The 26,173-nt window shown below is 40.6% G+C and overlaps 5 protein-coding genes across 6 annotated transcripts; 3 read left to right on the forward strand and 2 right to left on the reverse strand.

The window, feature by feature from the left end:
* The first annotated feature begins 17 nt into the window (after positions 1-17).
* On the forward strand, positions 18-1,916 carry LOC124207589. Its single transcript, XM_046605130.1, has 3 exons — positions 18-1,421; positions 1,482-1,663; positions 1,734-1,916. Exons 1-3 carry the CDS (start codon positions 685-687, stop codon positions 1,850-1,852), a joined length of 1,038 nt encoding a protein of 345 aa, XP_046461086.1. The 5' UTR covers positions 18-684; the 3' UTR covers positions 1,853-1,916.
* A 1,046-nt stretch (positions 1,917-2,962) lies between these two features.
* On the reverse strand, positions 2,963-7,703 carry LOC124207068 (RNA polymerase-associated protein CTR9 homolog). The gene is made up of 15 exons (XM_046604332.1): positions 7,528-7,703; positions 7,339-7,437; positions 7,035-7,274; positions 6,761-6,971; positions 6,448-6,701; positions 6,242-6,385; positions 5,970-6,185; positions 5,731-5,909; positions 5,452-5,666; positions 5,186-5,388; positions 4,875-5,111; positions 4,350-4,802; positions 4,047-4,289; positions 3,622-3,980; positions 2,963-3,532 (listed from the first exon to the last, which is right to left on the reverse strand). Exons 1-15 carry the CDS (start codon positions 7,564-7,566, stop codon positions 3,037-3,039), a joined length of 3,588 nt encoding a protein of 1,195 aa, XP_046460288.1. The 5' UTR covers positions 7,567-7,703; the 3' UTR covers positions 2,963-3,036.
* Positions 7,704-7,995: 292 nt separating this feature from the next.
* LOC124207082 lies at positions 7,996-9,422 on the forward strand. The gene is made up of 2 exons (XM_046604376.1): positions 7,996-8,166; positions 8,230-9,422. The coding sequence occupies exon 2, from the start codon at positions 8,260-8,262 to the stop codon at positions 9,340-9,342; it is 1,083 nt and encodes a 360-aa protein (XP_046460332.1). The 5' UTR covers positions 7,996-8,166; positions 8,230-8,259; the 3' UTR covers positions 9,343-9,422.
* A 104-nt stretch (positions 9,423-9,526) lies between these two features.
* LOC124207074 (electron transfer flavoprotein-ubiquinone oxidoreductase, mitochondrial-like) lies at positions 9,527-12,521 on the reverse strand. Its single transcript, XM_046604357.1, has 10 exons — positions 12,207-12,521; positions 12,033-12,146; positions 11,801-11,953; positions 11,549-11,707; positions 11,290-11,486; positions 11,005-11,217; positions 10,757-10,938; positions 10,310-10,701; positions 10,029-10,250; positions 9,527-9,966 (listed from the first exon to the last, which is right to left on the reverse strand). Exons 1-10 carry the CDS (start codon positions 12,241-12,243, stop codon positions 9,803-9,805), a joined length of 1,833 nt encoding a protein of 610 aa, XP_046460313.1. The 5' UTR covers positions 12,244-12,521; the 3' UTR covers positions 9,527-9,802.
* Positions 12,522-21,403: 8,882 nt separating this feature from the next.
* On the forward strand, positions 21,404-26,135 carry LOC124207081 (protein spinster-like). 2 transcript variants are annotated; one of them, XM_046604375.1, is made up of 11 exons: positions 21,404-21,683; positions 21,979-22,111; positions 22,172-22,387; positions 22,462-22,662; positions 22,753-22,887; positions 23,416-23,677; positions 23,775-23,873; positions 23,948-24,070; positions 24,137-24,180; positions 24,413-24,511; positions 25,137-26,135. In XM_046604375.1, the coding sequence occupies exons 1-8, from the start codon at positions 21,608-21,610 to the stop codon at positions 23,981-23,983; spliced, it is 1,158 nt and encodes a 385-aa protein (XP_046460331.1). In that variant the 5' UTR covers positions 21,404-21,607; the 3' UTR covers positions 23,984-24,070; positions 24,137-24,180; positions 24,413-24,511; positions 25,137-26,135. The 2 variants fall into 2 exon arrangements, with proteins under 2 accessions (XP_046460331.1, XP_046460330.1); XM_046604374.1 differs by lacking the exon at positions 24,413-24,511.
* Positions 26,136-26,173: the final 38 nt, after the last annotated feature.

Raw genomic sequence — 26,173 nt, forward strand, 5'->3', positions numbered from 1 at the left:
ATGGGAATGACTCGTGAATATTGATCGCTGACTAGGTTAAAGGGAATTCATAATATTTAAAAAAAAACGTTCGTTATTTTAATGTTATCGATTTTAGAATTAAAGCTTGAATGGTTCTGAGTAATGTAGAACTTTCTTAAAGTTAATGAGACAGAAAGTGTGCTCTTGAAATGCCAGTAGAGTGCACGTTAGTAAACGTCACCAAAAACCGAACAGCAATCCTTATCAGGCGTACGTATAGATAAAATTCGTGCTTTGTATGCCGTGGGAGAAACGGGACGTGCAGTTTGGTCCTATACTCCTGGTACCGGTAGAGTTTAAGTTAAATTCTTTAAAGTCACTAGTTTTAGTACATAAATTCTCATTATCAGCCGAGGAACCGCAAATAACTAAAAGATGGGGTGTTGATTCAGTGCTTTAGTTATGCTATATAGAATACAAACTTATGTTATACTTTTAACTTTAAAGAAAAATTTGTTCTTGCAAATCCACTTGGAGCGTATGCAGCATGATAACGTCATAACGATGATAACATGTCTTATGTAAACATTTAGTACGCATTCAGACGAGATACTCTCCGTCGTAGGGTACTTCAAATCGGTTGGCTCAACTCAGTGGTTAGATTCTTTTTCTTAGAAAAATTGTTTATTCTTTACTAATACCGAATACATTTTCAGTTTGAAAATGGTTTTAACTTCCTCGAAATTTTTCAAATCCCGTAGCCTATATATATTTTTATTTATCGCCACCATCTTCTTTACAACAATCTATTTCACAAATCCAGTAAAAATCTCTGCGCCTGCTGTTGGACAACTGTACACGTCAGCTATCGCTGAAAAGAAACGCGCCGAAAAGAAGCCTGTCGATACGGAATCACACGACAAGTCAATGTTCGACAATTTCGATAATGTGACAGGTGCCGAGCACTTTATTGTACCCAACATTATACACTTCATCCGCTTCCAAACATTCGAGTTGAATTTTGTCGATTACATGGTGCTGCTAGCTGCCATGCGCAATCACAAACCGGATCAGTTTTTCTTTCACACCGATGTAGAGGATGTTCAATTCACAGGGAAGTACTGGGGCTTGGTTAAACAGGACGAGGATCTATGGTCACGGATTAAAGTGTTCTTTCTTGAAGCTCCCGCTGAAATCTTCGGTCAAAAATTGAATGAAGGATGGCGCTTTTACCACGGAAGTGATATTGGCCGAATACATGTTTTAATGAAATATGGAGGAATCTATGTTGACAACGATGCTTACGTAATTCGTTCCTTGGATAAGTATCGCAAATTTGAGTTTGTTATAAACTGGGATGAAAATCAATTCATGGGAACTCAAGTTATAATCGCACACAAGGACGCCCGTTTTCTTCCACTTTGGCTCGACTCTTATAGGGATTACCGATCGGACAAGTGGTAAACCGATCGTTTACATTATTGCTGTTGAAACAGACGAATTAATGGTGTTCACATTAGGTACTACAACGCTGGAGAACGACCCACTACTGAAATCCTGCATCGAAAACCAGAGTTAATTCATCGAGTAAAGGGCGATTTTGGAGCTGCAGTAAATGTTTCAATGCAAATCTATTACAACCCAAAGTTTGACTGGCGCAGTTACGATGCTCTTCACTTGCTTACGAGTCATCGCTATTACCGTAACTTAACTTCATATTTGGCACTAAAACATTGTAATGAAGCATTAAAAAAATTACTATGAATTTGCAGTGGATCTACATTTTAACAAGACGCCCGTCTTCGACGAAAACAACATACGTGAATACGAGTACCCCATTGGAGACATGGCTCGCGAAGTTCTCGACAAATTTACTGGAATTATTGACTGATGATGAAACCATATTTAACAATCTCAAACTCAAAGAATACGAATACACTTGACTGAATTACAAATTAACAGCATTGATTAAGTGTTTTAGCGCTAAGGCAACGCTGGAGTATCATAACAACTGTGTCGTCTGCTAGTTTTAAGAATCGATTCGAAAAAAATATCGAGTATCGAGTTTTTAGATGTTTTCATTTTTGAATCTAGAATATTTTTTATTTGATTTGGACTCAGTTTCTCATTTATATAGCGTTAGACTATTTCTTTGAATTCCCAGAGTTCGAGAAAATGGAAAGGGCAAAAGCAAAAAAGTATAGATCGAAAAACTAGAAAATATTTATACGCCCATGGTCTAGTGGTTAAGGCGTCGGCATATAAGACAATTAAACATACATGTGATGAATGGTATAGTGACTAAATGTGATCACTTATGTTCCCCTTCCATGAACGGCGCTGCTTGGGTCTATAATAAATAAGTTATAACCCTGTAGTTAGCTGTATAAAGGGGACCGCCCGTTGAGAGTGAAGCGGGAGCCAGTCTCTCAGCCAAGAGTTAAGTCTCTCAACGCTCCGAAGGAGCATGAGCTTGTCTTCGAATTCATCATTTTGCATGATTGAAAAATTTTCATCATTTCTAATCTAAAATACTAAAATATTTTCTAGTTTTCATGTTAATAATTTTCTATTATTTCAATTTCCTCGAGGAGTTTACGAAATAGCCCATCGAGGTTCCTCGTCAGTGGTTCAAATCCTTGGACAAGCTATTTTATTTTTTAAATGTAGATTTCAATCTAATAATTTTTAATTTGATTGCTGAGACGCTAATAGGCTAAAAATCAAAACATTTAAATTATTCGTGTATGAAAAAAGAAAGGTGGATATTGGATAAGCTGAATGAGTATCAGAGTGCAATATTGATTATTCATTCCCTTATGATGATACGGGAAGTTCGGCATAACTTATTTTTAAATTTCAGAATATTTGGCGCGTTATACTTACTATTAATTTTTCTTTCTGTACTGTATTTGTCATTCAATCAGTGTCGTACGACAGTTGATGAATTTTGCATTTGAAAAATCTAAATAAACCCTTAAAAAATTTAACGGTTTCGTAATTAAACTGCGAAAGAAAGGGAGAGGTTTATTTGTCGAATTTCTCAAGGTTTTAGTGTTACATGAACAAAGGTTTTCAATCCGAATCATCAGAGCCAGATTTTGGTGTTTTTGAACGAGATCCAGATTTCGAGCGAGATGTTGACCGCGAACGTGAACCGGATTTCGATTTTGACCTGGAACGTGACGACCGAGAAGAACGCGAAGAACGGGATGATCGACTGACAGAGCGGGATTTAGAGCGGGATTTAGAGCGGGATTTGGATCGTGATTTGGATCGTGATTTGGAACGGGATTTGGACCTAGATTTCGATCGGGAATTTGAACGCGAACGCGATTTGGATCCGGATTTGGATCGCGATTTAGATCTTGAATTCGATCGTCCAGAGGAACGTGAACGTGAACGAGATCCTGATCCCGAACGAGAACCCGAACCAGATCGAGACCCCGACGGAGATCGCGATTTTGCTGGAGAACGAGAGACAGACCGACCGCTGAAGCTCTTTTCTGATCCGGAAGCAATTCTCCTTCGTCGGCTAGTTCCAGCTCCTTCACCACCACTTTCCTCTCCACTGAAAACAAAAGTAATTGTAGTCGGTGAAATAAATTCTTCTGCTTATTAGGAGCTATCGATTTTATTAGAAATTCAAATGTTACTCACCCGCTAGCGATGCGCAGTTTACCACCTTCTTCCGACGAATCATCATCCGAGGAGGAAATAATGGCTTTAGATACAACTTTGCTTTTCTGCTTTGAACTAAGCCCATCGTCGACATCGTTAGATGACTTTTTCCCACTTCCCTTCTTGGCTCCTCTGCCTTCACTTCGACCTTTCTTCTCTTTCGTTCGTCCCCGTTCTTCGCCGCTTTTTCCTTTCTTCCGTGACTTTGTCTCAGTCTGGCGCGGTTTCCGTTCTGCCTTACGTTTCTTTGATGGCGGACCAGCACCCTCATCGCCACTTTGAATGCGATCACTACCGTCCGTAACGAATCCATCTTCGTCATCCTTCTTCTTGCGACTCTAAAATATTACAAAAGGGAAGATTTATAAACGTTTTCTCTATTTAGAATAATCAAGTCTTAGTACCTTCTTGCCCTTTTCGGCTTTTTCTGATGGCATCTCGTTAAATTGAGTCGCTTTCTTCGTTTTTTCAATGAACTCTTCGCGCAACTTGAGTAGCTTCTCTTGCTCTTGTCTACGACTTTCTTCAAGTCTATGCTGTTCCTCGCGCTGCTTCGTACGGAACGCCTCTCTCTCTTCTTCCTGTTTCTTCCTCATGCGCTTCTCTTCCTCTGCAAGACTGCGAGCGCGTGCCACATGATATTGAGCCTTTGGAAAATAATTTAGTTTACAACTACGCTTAATTAACACGATAAAAGATCGATTTACCTGAGAGAGAAGATCTCCACAATGTCTCGCTTCAGCAGCAGCAAAAGCCAAATCATAGCGCATGCGATCGCCATTGACAGAAAGCCACTGGAAGAATTTGTGCGATAGCTGGAGTTCACTGACAGCCTGTAACACCGTTTGCAGATCCGATTTCTCATCCTTGAGAATTTGGGTTGCCAGTCGTTGCAGCACGAGAGCCGTGTTAAACAGGAGAACCGTATCGTGTGGAGCGACGTGCTGGGCTTTAAGTAGGGATAGTTTTGCTTCGCGGAGTTTACCGGCACGAAAGTGTGCGCGTGACAAGTACTGAAGAATTTCAACATGCGGATGTCGAAAAAATTTGCGGATGCAGTTTTCGTACATCTGAATGGCCGAAACATACTGCTTTTGCTCGACATAGATATGAGCGATGTTCAACCACACATCAGAAAAATCGGCAGTAGCTTCACGAACCTAAAAAAAAAAAAAAAAAAATTGTTCCGATTACGTGAAATAAACGAGGGGGAATCACAAGAATTCACTTACTGATGCAAAGATATCACGTGCTTCAGGAATACAGCCTTTGTGAGCTAGCACACAACCGATACCATTCGCAGCCCAAATATTACGATGGTCGTTCTTCAGAACTGTCTTGTACAGTGTAAGTGCGCGGTCTTGATGTCGTTTTTCCTTTTCCTTGTCTCTTGTAGGTACGTGCAGAGTTTGGAGCCAGACGTTACCAAGCGCAATCAATGAGTATGAATCGGTTGCAGTAGCAGGTTGCTAGAGTGATGAGACAAGTTTTTCTCGGTTTAAAAAAGTAACTTGTTACATACTAAAAACCACAAAATATTCACTTTAAGGATGCGCTCGAATTTCTTTTGGCCAGGTCCCCATTCCATTTTAGCGAGATGAAGGTTGCCAATAAGAGACCAGGCATCTGGATGCTCGTTATTGATCTGAAGGGCTTCCTTAAACCAATCTGACGCTTCATAAATTTGACCGCGGTCTCGTGCCATGCAACCAAGCCTCAGATAACAGTCCACATAGTTAGGATGTTCTGAACAAGAAAATCTGTATTATTAAACAGTCCTGCAGAAATAACGATAAATAGAATCATTACCTTTAAGGGTATCCTTATAGTTTTTCTCTGCTTTGTCACACAAGAACAGCCCCTCATAAATTCGACCCAAGTTATAGTTTGTCGTAACGCAAATAGCATTTTCCACCTGTGGTTCCTGCTCAGAGTTCTCCGCGGGAGTCTCTTGCTCAGCATCCGATTTGGCACGCTCAATTGACTGCTCAAAATATTTTCTTGACTCCTCCAAGTTTCCCAATCTTTGGTAAAATCAGAAATGAATGTGTTAAAAGTAAGCTCACAAATTTTTAATTGTTCAATTACCTATAATATAAAGCTCCGACATTGTTAAGAATCTCAGGAGGAATATCTGCCTGGACTTTTTCTTTAAGAATTTTCATTGCAGTGGAATAAGCTGACAGGGATCCCTGCAAGTCAGATTGCTCTAAAATCTGTGCAAGCTCAATCCATGCTTCAACGTCATCGGGAAATTGCTCCGTAACCTTTAACACGATTTAAATTTTTTTGAAATGTTCAGGTCAAAAATTGAAATACTGAGGAACCTTCTTGAGATGAGTCTTGGCAATATCCCTCTTCGACTGACTACTAGAAGCTGCGTACAATGAGCCAAGAATTTTCATTGTTTCGTAATTACCCGGCTGAGCTTTAAGCACTCGCTCGAAACATTGCGCGGCGTTTTCCGTATCTCCACGGTAAATATACATCTGGCCCAGACCAAAGTGTGGCAAGATGAAATTTGTGGATGCAAATTGAGTAGCCTAAGGGAAAGCATGTCGTTAGTATAATGCTTAACAAGGTCTACCTGCTTTTTTACCTGATAATAATATTGAAATGCTTGATCGTAATCGCCTTGAACATGGAAAGCTCTAGCCATTTGGTAGCACGATTCAGCTCGCATTGCCTCATTTTCAGTGTTGTGAAAAGCATGGAGCGCCAAATGCTGAACTTTAGAGTAATCCTGCAGAATTTAAATTGAAATAACATGAGTAGTTTATTGTCTGTTGAAGTTGAAGAATTTACCTTTTTGAAGAAGAAATGGTTTGCAAGATGATTAAGAACCATAGGATTACTGGAATCTACTGCGTAAGCACGTGACAAGAGCTGAACGCCGTTGCGAATTGAATCTGATTCTTGCAAGTTCAACTCCAGAATAGCCATTCCAACCAAAGCTCCCACACATTTTGGGTCCAAATCAAGAGCTCTTTCAAACGCCAACCTTGCTTTGTCAGCATTGCCCAGTTTGAGGAAACAGTGACCCATACCCAATCGCACACCTGAAACAATAAATTCAGGTTAAATATTGAACTTAAAGAGACTTTACAATTTCAAATACCAGCTGGACAGGTTGCATTAGTTCTTAAAGCTTTTTTATAGTAGGCCAATGCAGCTTTGTAATCTTTTTTGTTGAAAGAGATGCAGGCTTTTCCCAGAAGAGAAGGAATGTTATCTGGAGACTGGTTCAACACAAAGTTGAACTGAGCATCAGCTTGATCCATTTTATCACCCTCCAACAAACAGAGATAGGCACGACCTAGCAGATGGTTCTGCATTATAAAGAAATACATTATGAGAAGCACATTAATTACCAATACAGAAGTATATTTTACCTGATCATACATGATGATTTTGTCAGCAGTTGTGTAGAGGTGTGTTGCTTTAGTGAAAAGTTCACGCTTTTTGTCTTTATTTTTTTCTCGATTGGCTTGTTGGACATAGTGAGCAGCTAAAGTATCAAGAGCCTTCATTTGATCCTTCTCTGAATCTTTATAGTTCATATTTGACTCTGTACGTGATGCCTCTAACACCTTAACAAAATCTGCAATCTTGTTTTGGTTGTTATACTCCACCTTCGATTAGAAGTACAAGTATTAGATTACTACATAATATATGAAATGCAAGAAGTTATATTACCGCCAGAGTAACCCAAATATGAATTTGGGCATGTTCTTGCTTGAGAATCTGGATGACTTCATCTCCATCAGGAAGTTGATCAAAGAACAGCTCAATGACCTATTCAACAAGGTAAATATATCATCAATAACATGTAAAAATGATATGATAGTATGTTGGCTGTAAATAATAAGGCAGGAATCCACATACCTCGTCGGTATCCCGAAGAGGGATTTCGACAGAACCCATTTTAAGCTTTAAAAATTTTCTTCGATAAAAATTTAAATCAACATGAACCTTAGGCCGAATATTGTTGAAAATAAACTTTCGGATCGGCGTTCACGAGGTTTCAGAAAACGTAATAAACAGTAACTTTTACTACTCAACTCTGTCTGTCATTTATATATGAAAACCTATGAAAACATTACTCAATTATTATTTAAAGATAAATTCTTATTATTCTTTTAATAAAAAATTTTATAATTAATTTCAGTGATTAAAATGAAATATTTTAATATGAAAGTTTTTTGTAGTCCATGACTCCACCGTCAGCCACGCCACTAGTCTACCATGGTGGTCTATGGTTTTTACAAGTTTTTATCTGTGAGTCTGTGACTTTACGCTGTGTAAAAATCCACCTTGCATCCCACTGTTTAGTAAACTCCGGAAAGGCGGAAATGTACATACAAAGACGTTTTGTAAGGTAGGCTTTTTGAACAGTCACTAATAATAATCAGTTGTTTACATAGCAAAGTGCGCATTGGGCGCTGGTTCGTTAAGTGTCATTCGTTTTCTATCCTCACAATTTCGCCAGTTATTTAATTGTCAGAAGACTTATTGACTTGAAGTGTAAGTTTCTTACATTTTCTTTTTCTGAACCTTCAGTGTAACTTATTTTGCTCTCATTGCTAGACTACATGTGCTGTAGCAATTGTTAGAAAAATGAGTCAAGTTACAACAAGACATCGCAAAGTTTCGCAAAATAGTTCGAACGCAGATTCAAGTAATCAGAAAACAGATTCTTCTTTGATACCACGACCACAACCACGACCATCAATTAAAGATAAAGGAAAAGAAAAGGGTGAAGCTGCCATGGTAATGAACGACTTGGAAGTAAAAGAAAAAGAAAGCCAAAACATTGAGAATATTACAGACCATGATGTTACTTCTGGTCCTCCGTCTATACAACCGCAAAATGAATCATTCTCAAAAGATTGCAAGTTCAATCATATTTTTAAAAATTTGTTGATTGGTGTTGCTGGATTATCAATAATTTCCTGTGTTGTTATTGTTTGTAATAAGCACACCTTCTTGCATTCATTCAACTCAAGTGTTGGAAATTACATAAAGCCAAATGTGCCAGCCAAAAATGTCGATCATTGGGATCTAGCAATGGATCTTATAGATGAAATGAAAAATTCTTTTCCTTTACAAAAGAGGGAAACCTGGATAAGCTTTATTTCTGCACTTGGTAGTGTTACAGAAAATGAAGAGCCCTCCCAGCCAGCAGTTCTTCTTTTTGTTGGAGGAAACACTCTAATTGCAACCCATACTATGCAGTGTGTTGCTTTGACTTTGGCTAACAACACAAATAAGCTATTACCACCTGCAATGATTTCTGACAATGATGTCTCATCAGAAGTCATAGTTAAAGTTGATACATTTGCCAATCTTCAAAATCAAGAAGAAATGATAAAGAAAGAACTAGATGATCGAATCCGTTCCATCCTCAACAAGTCTCACTCTGTTGTTGTTGGTCCTTTGGAGAAAATTCCACCTGGAGCAGCCACAATTTTGCACGGTTACTGCGACAACTTCGAGGCTCCATTCAAGAAAAGTGTGATAATTTTGACTGCCACATTTGATTCTGACAAGCCACTTAATTCGAAACAATTAGAAAGAAGACTTCATGAACTTTGGGATCACAAATTAAGCAAAGACAAATGCGCCTCTATAGTCTCACGAATTGCCAACAACGTTGTTTTTATCGAACCCGAAACCGGCCCCATGCCATGCACTATTTGACGCACCAGAAAGTTTAATAGAAAAGGATGTTATCATGTGAGAATACTTTGTGATAATACACATTTGTTTAACCAATTAAATGCAGTATCATGTACGGCGGCATCTCAGGATGTTATAATTGTTTAAACGATAAACAGAGAATTTATAATTAATTAATTAGAAGACAAATTTGATAAAATCCTGATAATTTCCGTAGAATGTATTTCAATATGCCTATAAATGCAAAATGCATGCTTCTTCAAACAGAAGTCGTGGACACCACAGCATAGCATTTCTCTAATCAGGTTAACATTCTTTTAAACAATGCTAAAGATCCTGATTCAGTCACTCAGACTTGCATGGAGAAATTTTCGATAAAATAAGTTGATAGGTCTATTGAAAAAAAAATTGCATTGATTTTTCCTGAGTTATTCAGGCCTATTTAAAATTCATATCCTTCAAACGAAGCCGAGTGCCCTCTTTACATTCCGTTGTATGCAGGTCCGCCACCTCCTTCGGGTGCGACCCAATTGATGTTTTGACTGGGATCTTTGATGTCACATGTTTTACAGTGAATGCAGTTTTGGGCGCTAATTTGAAACTTTTTACCCTGCCCATCTTCCGTTGGCACGTATTCGTAAACACCTGGATTAAGAATCATTTGAATTAAGATTAGGTCATCACAACAAGTTGGAAAATTTTTTTACCAGCAGGGCAAAAGCGACCTTCTGGACCATCAAATACAGTTAGATTTTGCTTGATTTGGATCGTGTCGTCCATCAGAGTCAAATGAGGCGGTTGATCACCTTCGTGGTTCGTTCCTGTTAAGGCCACTGAAGTCAGTAAATCAAAAGTAATTTTTCCATCTGGCTTGGGGTAATCAATGGGCTGGCATTGAGCGGCAGGTTTTAGCTTTCGATGATCGGCTCCTGCGAACAAAAAAGTGATTATTTATCCATATGAATCCAATATTTTCAAGAGAGTCTACCGTGATGCGTAAAAGTCCAAGGCTCTTTCCCTCGACCGAGAACATAAAAAAGGCCAGTGTATAAAAGCCCGCCATATAATCCGAGTGAAGAGCTAAAAGACGGCCTCACATTTCTGACGCTTTGGAGTTCATTCCACACGCAACTGTTGCGAATGCGCTCCTCGTAGACAACGGGGTTGATGCCGACCGTTTCTTGCGGGATTTCGCTGTTTATGGTGTCAAATATACTTTCAGCTGCTAACATGGCACTCTTCATAGCGTTATGTGTTCCTTTGATTTTCGGGACATTCATGAATCCAGGTGAACAGCCAACCAAGCAACCTCCCGGGAAAGTCAATTTTGGAATTGATTGCAAACCTCCTTCATTAAGAGCACGAGCTCCATAACCAATCCTAATGGAAAACGATAATCAATTAAGTGGAAATGAAAATTTAAAAGGGATTATACCTTTTCGCTCCTTCTAATATCGGTTTAACGGAAGGGTGAAGTTTCCATCGCTGGAATTCTTTGTACGGGCTAATAAATGGGTTACGGTAGTCAAGTCCAATAACGAGGCCCATAGCTATCAGAGGGGTCTTGCTTTCATCAGTTACGTGGTAAAGGAATGATCCTCCGTATGTCGTTCTCTCCTACAACCATACCAGAAGAATTAAGTAGTACGTATGTTTAGACAGGAGAGTTAGTTCAATACATACCAATGGCCAGCCGACAGTGTGTTCTATCCGTCCTGGATGATGCTTAGCAGGATCAATTTCCCACAATTCTTTCAACCCAATTGCATACGTTTGTGGCTCACATTCGGTGCGTAAGTTGAATTTTTTGTAAATTCCTTTGGCCAAGTGGCCATGGCAACCCTCGGCAAAGATTGTGCATTTAGCGTGTAACTCCATGCCTCTGGCAAATGTATCCTATTTGAAGAATAAATTAACATTAAGAATGCAACGTTCGAAAAGAGCGGAGTTGACATTTGGATTCATTACCTTGGGAGAACCATCTTTTGCTATACCAACATCGTTAGTGGCGATACCTTTAACACTACCGTCTTCATGGTAAAGAACTTCAGATGCTGCTATGCCAGGATAAATTTCAACACCCAACTCTTCCGCTTGAGAACCCAACCATTGAACAAAATGGCCCAGTCTCACAATCATGTTGCCATGATTGTGCATTGGCATACCTATACATAGCACACATAAGAACTCAACAACAGCAGCAAATTGGTTTAAAGTCTTAAATTACCAGGAAATATAGGTAGTGGAACTCTGTGCTTTTCAGTTAAAAGAGCAAATTTATCTTCAGTAACAGGAGTGTGAAGTGGAGCTCCTCTCTCTTTCCAGTCAGGAATTAATTCATTTAAAGCCCCAAGTTCCAAACAAGCTCCAGATAATGTATGTCCACCTGACGATATCACATATTATGTAATCCAACATTAAATTGACGTTGATGTAAATAATCATTAAATTAAACTAATCAGGTGTCACAATATAGTACCTATTTCTGCAGCTTTTTCAACAACACAAACTCTCATTTCTTTCTCATGTTGTGCAGCAAGTTGCTTTAGTCGTATTGCAGCAGACATACCAGCAGGTCCACCACCAACAATAACAACATCAACCTCATCTACTGCTCTTTCCATGTCCACACCTGGTGAATATTAATTAACAAACTGTACTGCCATTTCACTTATTTAAACGAGATTTATTGCCATAAACTTGATATATACCTTCCCATCGTGCATCCTTTTCTCTTGGATGGACAGTGTAATGGGTCGTAATTTTAGGGAAAGACTGTTCTGTCCACGAATACAAACGTTTAAAAACTAAACCCCCGTTTTGACCTGGATAATTTAAATTTAAATATTTGAACTGTTAAATAATAGCTCTTCAGAATATTTTACCATTGTGCAGCGATCGTAAAACAAGACCGGGAACCATTTTTGTCAACAACTCAGTACAAACAAAATCGCAATCTGGTGTAGAAGCAGACGACGCGGACTCACTGAGTCAACATTTCTTACAATAACTCTGGGAAAAAATTCTAGGGTTTTTCCTTAAGGAGGAGTGGTCATTTTAAAGATGGAACTTCTCTCTAGGTTATAAAATCCCAAGGGCCTACGTCCCAGAGAGCCTACGTGACGTTTGGACAAGCAAATGATAACGGTCCTCGCCCCTTATTCGGAGACCTCACGTCCACCACCAAAGCGCTAAGCGTTATAAACAGAAATCGTAATCTCTTATATTTATAGGTCACCAAGAACTTGTATATTGAACAAAACACATTAAATATCTGTTACAAGTATCTATTAAAGGGAGAAGAATCAAGATTAAGTGGGCTAAAGGCTGGCTAAAGATGAATGTCAGTTTTTACTATCCGTTACTATCACACTGTGTCTTTACTTTTCGCCATTGGAAAGCCCGTAATATGTTTGCATTCAACAAATCAACAAAAATTTGATAAATAAGAATGTATTAAAAATTAATTAGGGTTGCGGCGTCGACACAAATTTTTCTTACCAAAATACAGTCTTTTTTTTATTAGCAAAAAAAATTATATTCGAAAAACAGGCGCTATATAGTTGCGTCTTTTGTGGAATATACGACTGTTAAATTGTTTATTACATCAGCAAATAGGGAGGTTTAATGCTCTTTGCGTTTTTGTGTGTTCAACCATTGTGATTCAAAATGATGTCTAATTTAATTGCTTTAGCTACAGTCAGACGATATAAATCGGTACGCTCTACCTGTATTGACGATGCCATGACGCAATGGCGAGTGATAAGGAGAGTACGTCTTGAATACCGAGCGCAGCGCCAACTACTTAAATGTTGGAACACAAAGGGACTGGTCACTGGTGTAATGGGAGCAATTGACAGACTGCTACGTAGTCCTCCCGTGTTTTCTATCAAACATTTAAAGAGAATCCCTATTCGTTTATTTTTTTCCCGTCCGTTTTAACAAATAAAATTGTTCTATTAATCAATAGGCGATTGTGAAAGAAGAAGAACCAACAAGAGCAGTGCTATATAGTTGCGGCTGTTTACAGCATACAGTATAAACCGGCCTCAAGGCTGGAAATGTTTTGACGGAGGAGCGTGAAGCAAGAAATTCAAGAGACCCCTAACGAATGAGTATAAAGAGTCTACCACACCCTGGATAAAAAAATGGTGGGTAATACTATAAACAGCCGACAGAATTATTCAAGACAATTTGGTATGTAACAACAAGTTATATTTATATGATGATGCAGGCCGAAAAGATTCGATTACGTGAATCGGGAAAAATAAGCGTGTTTTTATTGTATAACAGCAAGCGTCTTTTTTATTTGATTTTCGGGGTTGCTGCTGCTGCTGCTGTTGAGACAGAAATTGACTTTGCGGCTCGGCGAGCATCATCAGAGGTGTCGAAATCGGGAAAACCTAAGAAGCTGTGACGGCACAGCACACACGGCACGGACGCCAGCAGCCACGCCCTTTCGCTCACTTTGAAACGTCTTCTCTTTCTCTCTCTTTCGTCCGCGCGCGCGTTTGCCCGGCTTCTTAAATAAGAAAAAATGGGCAGCCAAAGTGACAGCAGCAGCGGCTGATGCTAAAAAAATAGTCCAACAACTATATGGAACAAGAAAAATAAAAGACACAAAAGGTTTTCTATACACTAATCTCGTCGGCTCCTGTGCTGTGCTGTGTGTGTGTGTGGACTTTTGGCTTTTATTTATCTACCGTGGAGGAGTGTTCTCTCTTTTGCTTCAAAAGAGTAATGGCGACTGTATAAGGTGACCGCCAAGTTGGCCGCATTTATACAAGTCAGGGACGCAAACTGTATAACAAATGGATGGTTTTGTTTCGTTTGCCTACGAGAATGGATGGCCCTTCCTCTTGTTCGAGTCGTTCTGCTTACAGTCCACAGACTAGAATATACACATCTAAATAACGATCTTCATTATGTTAAGTTGGCAAGTCAAAGTGGCGTTGACATTTCCAACTTATTCCGTCGTCAACTTTCTTATACACCCCACAGCTGATGACTGTGTGTTGAATTGATGTTGAGAATTTGCACACACAACACACACTCGCAGCACTTGTTTGGAAATCTATGACGTATGAAAAACGATCGTCGATTTCTATTTCCGGTCGTTTTCCTTTCCGATTATCCGCCTTTTCGGTATTTTATCGTTTATCGATCGAATCAAATATCGAGTTTGGATTTTCAATTTTTAGAGTTTATACTTTATTGCTCGCTTAATTGCGATCGAGTGGCGCAGGAGTGGCGGAGAGATAATGATTTGTACACCTGCAGGTGATGGTTGGATTGTTATGGTTTATTCTTGATATTCAGTTAGTTGTTTCTAAAACTATCGACTCATTTGAAAGTTTGAAGATAATATTATATGAACTGATTAAATGAAAAACATGGTCGTCGATGTTTTTCACAAGTTCTACAATCAGTGGCGAAATGAGCGTATTACAACGTGAATACATATTGTGCTATTGTTATTCTACTTATGTTAATTGAAATCAATAAAACACATTAAAGTTTTTTCATCGTCAGTAGTTGATGTAGCAAAACATAGTTGGATAGTTGGCTTGGGATTCATTTCAATACCATGCAACACTCCCATGTGCTGATAACTTCTTTGCACACTTCTTGAATTTCAAAATTTGCTTTGCACCATCACACTTCGTCTAATTCTACTGAGGAAAACTCCCAGAATATGAACTGTATTGCATCTAGAAGTCCGTTGACGTGGATGCACGATCGGCAATCTTCGTACGGTGAAATCAAATTAAATACCCGTAAACATTTTCACAACTTTCGTCATCTCCGAATGGCGTTCCATCCTGTTCATTGTTAGGAAATTACATCATTGTATATTCAAGCAGAACATTTTGGTGATTGGGTCTTTCCATTAACCAAACTCTCTCGGATGATTTGTTTTCGATTGACGAAAATCTCGTGTGTGTGTCGTACCGCCCGAGGGCTGGCGGGGAACGTGAAACTGCAGAAGGTGTCATAAGTTGCGAGTGTGGGAGACTGGGAGAGAAGACCTGCAAGTGTTAGTGAATTATGTTATTTAATTCTAGATTTTTAGCTATTTGTTTCAACAACTATCAGACCATTTAAAAGTTTAAAATATTATTTAATGAACTGGAATTATGAGAAGCTTGGGCGTCGATGCTCGTCGTCCTTTCTTTAATCAGTCCAGGAATGAGCGAACTGTAGCGCAATTTCTCTTTCCGTGACTACAAATTCTTTTGTGAAAATGGTAATTGTCTTAAACACACATTTGATATTTTAGATTTTATTCGTCCAACAAATAGCGTAAGACGGATGACAACTGTGTTTCTACTCAATATCACTCAATTAATGAGTAAACATCAAAATAAGCCACATTTCTTTCAATTGTTGGACTGATTTCCTCAAACAGGACTGGACCTTACACCTAGAACATAAACTGAATCTCTTCTTAAAGTCCGTGGACAAGATATTACGACCCGTAACCTTTGAACGATTGCTACCGCTTAATCGTCCGGGAATTATTCCACAATATTCGGCTTCTCCAAATGGTGTTCCGTCCTGTTCATAATTAGGAAATGACTTTTCTCTGGATGGAAACCTTTGATTTTGTTTTTGGCCGTTTTTTTCTTTCTGATTACCCGCTTTTCGGTATTTACCATCGATCGAATCAAATATTGGAGTTTGGATTTTCAATTTTGTTTCAGCGGTTGAAATAAGCAGCAGCCTTTTAGAGTTCATTGCCACCGATTGGCACACGAGCGGCGGAGAGAAACCTGTAGGCGTTAGTGAATTATGATGGATAATTCTTTTCGGTAATTTGTTTCCATAACCCATTTAAATATTTTAAGATAATAATAAATGAACTGGAATAATGAGAAGCTTGTGCGTCGATTTTTGTCGCTTATTCAAAATACAGTGCAGAAATCAGGGAATCACAGCGTAATTTCGCTTTACGAGTGTACTTATTCATGATTGATTATGGGAAGGTTTATAAACTAAAATTTACATTAATTTTATATCTAAATCTAAACTTAATTACAGTGCGGAAAGAATGGAAGGAAAAAAGATATCGGATTCTCGGGAGGGTCTCATCTCCCGGGACTCGCAGCAGAGCCTGGTATCCGCCTGGTATTAAATGACAAAACTTTAATTTAAAAAAATGACGAGATTGACCTTGTGACCATGCGACAGATAAGTTTCAAAGAAAATCCGCAGTATGTGATGGGCCTGCCCGTCGAGTCGATCCTGAAAAACGAAGAGAAACGATATTTGCTGCTGGTCGAGCGCGGCGATTTCAACGGAGTCCGCAGGTTGGTCCCAAAATTCCATTTCCTTGCCAAATGGCCAATTCCGACCTCCAACTCAAGTGCTAGCTGCGAACCAACAAGAATCCGATTTCAACTCAATGTTTAGTCAGTCACACGCCCGACCGATTAGTCAGTTCCATATCCTTTCTAGAAATGGTTGTTTTTCATCCGCTCGAAAGTTGACGGAGAAAAAGGAGTTTATGCATGAAGGAGATTTTCCAAAAGAGGAGAGAAAAAAAATGAGGAACTCTACTGAAAGAAATCTGTTTCCTGCTGGATCTGATGATTCGATTTTCTGCGTGCCTTTGCACGCGGGAAAAAAAAGTTGGGTTTCTTTTATTGTTTGGGGGGGGGGGTCCCTGCAGTAGTATTTATGTAGACACTAGGAAAAGCGCTCCTTGTTGAGTCTTACTCGGAAGTCCTCGAGCTTAAATATGTGGGAGGGGAGAAGGGTGGATAAGTTTTCTCCTTGGGAGAGGGGCTTTAGCTGTGAATACATATATTTTGCGGATATTTTGCAGTTTTTCCTGTTGCTGCTACTTAATTATGTCGGATATTTGACTTTAGATAAATGAACAATGTCCGCAAGGCACTAGTACATCATTTGGTGTTATAGGATTTTCGAAATTCCGTAAATGCACGTTAATAGATGCCGTGTGTCAATTGTTCCCTATGCAATGAAAATAGTTTCCCGGTGGACTATAAGTAGGTTGAATTTAACTTCAATATTTGCGACATGAATTATCGACAATCATGAATCTTCTATAAATTGGAAAATTAAATGATACTTCCACTCGTGAAGATCAAGATATCATGCAAGCACATCTTGGTCCAAAAAGGTGCAGTACCTCAATTTCCCGGAAGATAAATATTGTCGATATGCAATGCTATTTAATATGAAAAATCATGTGCCTTCTTATATATTATTGCCGTCAAAAGTGCATTGACTTGTTAACTAGCCAACTGATTGCATTTATTTATGTGCACCTGCGAAACTATGAAATCTTTATTGCACCAATCGATGTACTACTTTGTTGTAGACATTGTTCATTTTTCTATATATATACATATTGTAACATACAAGGATAAGGAGTGTATTGCTAATACTACATTCTAGTACAGTCACTGTTAGACAGCCAAGGACAGCCAGGGAACAGCCCCGATCAGTCCGATGCTCTACGCTTATATACCCGGCTAGGCCGGCACAGTCATACAGTACGTCCGGTTGGACTACATACCAGACGTATCACATAGCGTGGTCATTGACCACGCGACATCCCCCTCTTTAACTCGCAGTCGTCCCCGACTGCGGCAACACAACGACAAAATTCATTCAAAAACATACAAAACATATCAAATAACTCACATCAGCAAAAAAAAATTACTCGTCAGGAAATATCTCACACGTGCACGTGCCGAGTAGTCAGGACAAAACAAAGCAATCGTCAAAAAAATATCCACAACAAAATAAATCTATACGAACAAAATTCACGCATCGACAGCACAACGAAATAATTCATTCACGCTTAATTTCCTATCACACAAACACAAAATCCATACAATAATAACTAATAAATGCATCTCTATGGCAAAGAAAACCAAACCGGAACAGTACTACGACTTAAAAAAAAATGCACAAAATACTGCAACCATTTGAAAAATCAATCACGTACAAAATGTCACAAACTATGAACTCAGTTCGACTTCCAGATCGTCACCCGTTAGTCTCTCTGATCGAAAGCAATACTAATATGTAATTTTAAAAAAATAACGTGACAACAGGAAAAACAATTTTTCGGCGCATTCCGCCCTTCGTCTAACACTCAACCGTTCTCATCGTCACTTTTCTCTCCGTTCAATCACACTCCGTTCTCTCCTCCGTCGCTGTCTCCTCTTTCCTCTGTCGCTCTCTCCTCTGTCGCTCGTCGCTCGTCGCTCTCTCCTCTGTCACTCATCGCTCTCTCCGCCGTCACTGTTTCCTGTGTCGCTCTCGTTCCTTCTTCTTTCTCTAGCTTCATTGTTTCTATCCCGCTCTGTCGTCTCCGTCGCTCTCTCTCACCGTTGTCTCTTCCGTCGCTCGCTCCTCTCGCCGCCGCTCGTCGCTCTCGCCGCCGCTCGTCGCTCTCGCCGCCGCTCGTCGCTCTCGCCGCCGCTCGTCGCTCTCGCCGCCGCTCGTCGCTCTCGCCGCCGCTCGTCGCTCTCGCCGCCGCTCGTCGCTCTCGCCGCCGCTCGTCGCTCTCGCAGCCGCTCGTCGCTCTCTCCACCGTCACTCTCTCCGCCTCTCTCTCTGTCGTTCTCTCTCTCCGCCTCTCTCGTCGTCGCTCTCTCTCTCCGCCTCTCTCGTCGTCGCTCTCTCTCTCCGCCGCTCGTCGCTCTCTCCGCCGTCGATCGCCGCTCGCCTTGCTGTCGGGCTCCCGACCTTCTGCCGGTCTCGCAGCTTCTCTTCTCCCGTAGGTCTCTTTCAATCGCTCTCTCTCCGTTGGTCTGTCTTCTCCGCTCCTTCACCGGTCTCTCTTCGATCCTCTCGCCATCGCCAATTCTCTTGTCGATCTCCCGTTCCATAGGGGCTGATCAAGTCTCTCTTTCCACCGGTCCAACTGCCTTCCTCCTTCGGCCATCACTGTTTTCGTCTCCGTACACCATACACAGCACACTTTTCCACAACACAACAAACACACACAAAAAAAAGAACACGAACAAAACACTAAACGACCCCGGCATGTTGCAACCTTCGAGAAATGAAACACTTCCCGTTGCTCACCGTGCGTTTTCAGTGACCCCAGATCTTGCCCGCGTCCGAAAGCTTTGACACTTTCCGCTGCTCACTGTGCACTGTGAACGACCCCGTTTCTTGCGGAAACCGAAAAGATTTACACCTTTTGCCGCTCAACGTGCGCTCTCAAGCGACCCCAGGTCTTGCCCGCGACCAGAAGCTTGACGCTTCCCGCTGCTCACTGTGCGCTTACAAACCAAACGACCCCGTTTCGCGGACAAAAGGCTCACGCTTTTTCCCTCAACGTGCGTTTTTTTCCAAGCGACCCCAGGTCTTGCACGCGGCCAAAAAGCTCGCTGCTCACCGTGCGCTTCCTACAACGACCCCGTTTCGCGGACAAAAGGCTCACGCTTTTTCCCTCAACGTGCGTTTTTTTCCAAGCGACCCCAGGTCTTGCACGCGGCCAAAAAAGCTCGCTGCTCACCGTGCGCTTATAACCCAAACGACCCCGTTTCTTGCGGACAAAAGGCTCACGCTTTTTCCGCTCAACGTGCGTTTTCAAGCGACCCCGGATCTTGCCCGCGGTCTGAAACCCGCTGCTCACCGTGCGCTAACAACAACAAAACAACAAATCAACAATCAACAACAAACAACAAATGCTACTCCCAAATTTCTACTTATCCCCCGCTCCGTTCTCCTCACCCTTGTTACCAGGGATCGCACTCAAGGCGCCGTTTTCTCCGTCACATCGTAGCTTGGCCGGAACAAATCCGCACCACCGCAATTTCACGGCACACACTGCGAATAAATTACAACACAATGGAGAAAAACGGACTTACCCTATGAGGCCTGCATCTCCACCATGTAACATACAAGGATAAGGAGTGTATTGCTAATACTACATTCTAGTACAGTCACTGTTAGACAGCCAAGGACAGCCAGGGAACAGCCCCGATCAGTCCGATGCTCTACGCTTATATACCCGGCTAGGCCGGCACAGTCATACAGTACGTCCGGTTGGACTACATACCAGACGTATCACATAGCGTGGTCATTGACCACGCGACAATATCTAGAATAAGTTGATAGCAGCAACAGTAAAAAGGCAAATTATGTCAGCTCCAAATCTCAACCTAAAAGCCCCCCGTATCCGTGACAAAGCCAATAACATACTGGCATATGACAACTGGCACATAATTTGCATTTTTTCCTTTTACTGCTATTAACTTATACCATAGATGACTTTAGATAAATGAACAATGTGCACTTAACACTAGTACATGAGTTGGTGTGATTGTGTTTTCATATTTGTAGGTAAGCATTGATAATTGCCGCATGCACATTTATTATCTAGCTTACGCAAATTCCTTACCGGATTGCTATAAACATAAAGAATTTCATTTTTCATATTACATTTTACATATTACATTACATTTATACATCACATTTCATCACCCTTCAAAGCCAGTAGCGGGTCTTTTCGGTATCAGTATGGGAATTTAGGGCATAGGAACCGGGCGAGGAATTTTAGATTCCCATCAGATGAGGAATTAACCCCGCCGACTAGACACCTTATTTTAACAAAAAAAAAATGATGTCTTAAGGGGTATTACTAAAAAATGTGCAGTGGTTTCATAACTAGATTGCACACTGTAGGTATCGCATGCACCTGCGCAATTACGAAAATTGAATTACACGAATTGATGTAATAATTCGTTGAATACATTGTTCATTTTTCTATTTAAACATCTCTGGGACATGTTAATAGTAGCAACAGGAAAAATGCAAATTATGTCAAATTTCGCATTTTGCGTTCTTTTGTTGGTATGACTACCGGGTGCGCAGTAGGCATGTTTCGTTTGAGGAAGGTCACGCACAAGCACTTACCGTCGAATACCGTCTATATTGAAACTTTTAAAAAATTGCCCTTTAACGAATTGTTATGAAAAAAACTAATCAGTCCATTGATTCTCGAAAGAAAAAATTTGAAATAAATGAGCAGAATTTTGGTCACCTGACATCAACGCGGTGTGTTATTTTTTTTTTTCAAAAAGTTCGTCTGCTTTGTTGTGGTGTACGATTGTAGGCTGCTCACGTTTCACGTGGTTCGCATTTTTCAAATTAACGCAGTGCTCGACATTCCATTGTAAATTCAATGGCTTCCAGCAATAAAACAAAACTGAAGTGACCTGTGCCTATTTCCTGCAGACAAAGAAAAGATATTGCCGAATGTCAGTTAAGACCGGACGCAAGTTCTGCGGTGAGCATGCCTCTTTGGAAGTGGCCAATCAAGTCTGCCCTACATCAGCTGCCAAATATGCACGTCCCTACGACCCCAATCAGTAATAACAAACATGATTATTTAAATTTGGTTTTCTTTTATGGAGATATGGTCTGTTGTACATTAATGGACACATTTACAAGTAATTGGTGGAATTCTTGAATCTGTTAGTTACATCTTGACTGAACAATAACAATAATGTGTCACATTTTCAGTTCATGTTTTGTATCACAACTGGCAAAGCACATGGAGAAGTGCAATTCAAAACCCGAACCTCTGCCAGAATGAAAAAAAAAGAATAAAACACTTTGATATTTAGTTAGTCACATTTTAATCTTGATTTTTTGTTTTAACAGGAATTTTAACCCAAATACAATGTGATCCCAATATCGGAGATACAGAGGGTGGCCTGCTTCAAACAGCTTCCGTTGCCATTTACATGATCTGCGCCCCCGTATTTGGCTACCTGGGTGATCGATACTCTCGAAGGTATTTTCATGTTATTTGATTTCCGGATTGTTCGTTCCAATATCATTTTTATCCATCCAGGCTTATCATGGCTGCCGGTATTTTCGTCTGGAGCCTGACAACATTACTTGGCTCTTACATGACAAATTTCTGGGCTTTCCTGGTCATGAGGAGCCTTGTAGGTTTGGGAGAAGCTTCTTACTCAACCATAGCACCTACCATCATTTCAGACTTATTTGTTGGCGATACTCGCTCAAAATTCCTAGCCCTATTCTATTTCGCAATTCCGGTCGGGAGGTATAAATGATTAATCTTCGTCCTCGTTACTCTTGACGGAGCTTTTGTCTGATCGTAGTATCAAAAACTTCCAGTGGACTAGGTTACATCGTTGGCTCAGAAGCATCTAGAGTGATGGGATCGTGGTATTGGGGCCTTCGAGTCACGCCAGTTTTCGGGGCCATAGCTGTGCTCCTGATTTTGCTGGTCGTCCAGGATCCTCCACGCGGCGAATCTGAAGGCGCTCATCTTTCAGCCACGAGTTGGTGGGACGACATTAAATCACTCGGCAAAAAGTCAGTCAAGATTAATTTTTAATTATGGCCTTGTGCGAGTGTGTCGCTTAATCAGCGTTTTTTAATTTTTCGTTTTATTTGTCACGACAGCAAAAGCTTTGTGATGTCCACAGCAGCTTGCACAGCGGTGGCCTTCGTCGCTGGAGCTCTGGCATGGTGGGGTCCCAAGTTTATCGCATTGGGTTTGGCCACTCAACAAGGTCACCAGGATGTTTCATTGGATGAGTACGTCAACTTCCATCTTAACTCGTTTGATTTGCTAGACTATATCTAAACTGATTTATTGAACTTGAAAATTAAATGGGGTTGCCAATTAATTATGATTAGCGTTCCGCTCATCTTCGGCGCTGAAACTGTGTTGGCCGGAATTCTGGGTGTCTTAGTTGGATCTCTTTTAGGGCAGAGACTTCGTCGGGTCTATCCGACTGCCGATCCGCTTGTTTGCGGATTGGGCGGGGAGTGGGCCTATTGTTAAGCGCACACTTCATGGTGGGCACCTTATTGATTCTGGCTTCAGGTGCATCGGCCATTACTACATTCACCCTCATGTTCTATGGCCAGTTGTTTTTAAATTTGAACTGGTCCCTCGTAGCTGACATTACTTTGGTAAAAATTAAAATCGTGTCGATTACGTTGCGGCCATCATGTCGTGATTGTGGGCTTTTATCAAGTTATAGTGAGAGTGTTTCCCATGCTTTATCCGTCAAACGTGTCGTCATTTAATATTCTTTGTGTTTGATTTTTGTACCCTAGCGTATCGTACATTTTCGGCTTGATTGCCATGATCGCTGGTTTGCTGGGCGTTCTCCTTGGATCTTTCCTCGGCCAAAAATTGCGCGTCCGCTATCAGCGGGCCGATCCCATCGTTTGCGGCATGGGTATGCTGTTTTCCACTCCGCTCATGCTAGCTGCGTTGTTTATCGCCGGATGGAACACTACCACTTGCTTTGTGGTCGTCTTCTTTGGTCAAGTCCTGCTCAATTTGAATTGGGCAATTGTGGCTGATATCCTGTTGGTATATGATTATTGTCATTGTTCTTCCGTTCGTTTGGTGGTCGGTTACTGTTATTTTTCCGCTTATGTCTAACTTTGTTTTAAATATTTTTTTCCAGTATACGGTAATCCCAACGCGACGATCAACCGCTGAAGCGTTTCAAATTCTATTTTCACACGCACTGGGTGACGCCGGCTCTCCTTATTTGATTGGCCAGGTAAAACGAGAAATTATCATCATATGATTTTATGCTCTTTTAGTTTATCAATCGATTTCTATTATTGTCATTAGATCAGGAACGTCATCTATAGATCTCACCACTGTTGAAGGCGACTTCAAAGCCCTTCAGTGGGCCATGTCTATCACGATAGTCGTGGAAGTTCTCGGTGCTCTCTTCTTTTTCGGAACAGCATGGTATGAATTCTTTTCATTAAGAGAAATCCAAGTTTCCCAATTGAAAAGATTCTTTGTTAAATATAGGTACATCGTAGAGGACAAAGCCAAAGTTGATCGCGCAGTAGCAGGTCAGTGCCGTTTATACTAACATTTCATTGTCAAAATTGATTGTATCGCTTTAAAGTGAAGACGCATGATCGTTTTGATGGTACGTCGGTCAACTAATACTCTTTCTGGTGGCTTTTGTCTTTTTATGTATGTGGCTCCTTCTGCTTTCTATCGGTTCTTTCTTCCCGACTGGATTGTGTGTCCTGTGTGCATGTTTTTAATCAACGCTCACCATAAAAATAAAACGCACAGACGGCCCACGCGGTTTCCGAGCCGTAAGCATGAAGGAGTTGCCCGCGTCCTTGATGTGGAACGGCCATCCCTCTGACTTGGTGACGTCTAAAAAAATAGGTTAGTCGGGCCGACTTTATCGTCGAACCTATTAGACAAATGGGAAATGAGATCGTATTGATAAGATTTGATGCGTAGATCTGTGATGTTTTGATTTGATTTTCCATTTACGTTTTATTTCAAAGTACTGAATTTTCTCTACTTTTAAAGTGATGTCACAGTGCACGAGTGTCCTTTATGCAGAGTTTTGGCTTTGTTTCAATAACACACACTTCAGCTGAAGGGCTTTAAACTTTGATGTTGGGTAATGGACTTAAAAGAAAAGAGAAGTGGATGATGGCACGAGTTTTTTTATTGTCTTGGTTTCCAGTTTTATCTGTGAATTTGTTTGTCAGCGTGAATGGGTGAAATTTTGCCCAATTTGATTCCTTTTATTTCTCTATTTTTTCAAGTCCCTTGCGAGTATGCCATTATACTTGATTTGTTCATTTTTGTTTACATCCCGTATGTTATTGCGTTATCTATTTCGTCATTGACTTGTGGATAGTGCAAGGTGTATTTTGTTTATCTGCGTTGTGATCCATTCGTGGTTTAATCTGTCGATTGGTGTCGAGTGTCAACGTTTTGACATGCGGGGAAAGCCGATGAGTCAACGATACTATTTTTCTTTCTGAAATCTCTGTAGGTTTGGGATTCGATGATGAAACGAGGCAACTATCGCCGTCAAGAAATCGGCGGCCAGACAGCAATGGAACACCCGAAGAAGAGCAACCCATCACCATCATCGCTCCAGCTTCCGATTATCTTTCGGTCATTTAAAAAAGGAACAAGAAAAGATCCCTCCTGAACATATTAAGAGTTGTTGCGCATTCTTTGTTGATGGACCCTTTTGTTTCTTCATGGACAAACCCAACCCCTTGTCTAGTCTTTCGTGGCTCCGTGTTTAGACTCATCCAAATCAGGACCCCTTCCTTAATTATCCGTCTCTCATTCCCGACCTGTTCCCGACTTGAGGCAAAAGGCTGTACGCATTGACTTAATTTATACGATTGTTATCAACCGAGATGCTCAAAACATCACTGTTGTAGACAACTCCTCTTCCTAGCACCGACTAGATTTTTTTTTTCGTTGTTAAGATTCTCTTTATGTGCGTGCTTTTTTAACAACACAAATAAGCTATTACCTGCAATGAATTCTGCCAATGACATCTTATCAGAAGTCATAGTTAAAGTTGATAAATTTGTTAGTTTTCAAAATTTAGAGGAAACGATCAAGAAAGAATCAGATACCCGAATCCGTTCCATCCTCAACAAGTCCTACTCTGTTGTTGTTGGTCCTTTGGAGAAAATTCCACCTGGAGCAGCCTTCATTTTGCACGGCTACTGCGACAACTTCGAGGCTCCATTCAAGAAACGTGTGATCATTTTGACTGCCACATTTGATTATTACACACCACTAAATTCGAAACAATTATAAAAAAGACTTCACGAACTTTGGGATCGCAAATTAGGCGAAGACAAATCCGCCTCTATCGTCTCACGAATTGCTAACAACGTTGTTTTTATCGAACCCGAAAACGGCTCCATGCCATGCACTACTTGACGCACCAGAAAGTTTAAAAGAAAAGGATGTTATCATGTCAGAATACTTTGTGATAATACAAATTTGTTTAACCAATTAAAAATGCAGTATCTATATGTACGGCGGCATCTCAGGATGTTT

Source organism: Daphnia pulex, chromosome 11 (assembly GCF_021134715.1).
Source record: "Daphnia pulex isolate KAP4 chromosome 11, ASM2113471v1".
Classification (NCBI taxonomy): domain Eukaryota; kingdom Metazoa; phylum Arthropoda; class Branchiopoda; order Diplostraca; family Daphniidae; genus Daphnia; species Daphnia pulex.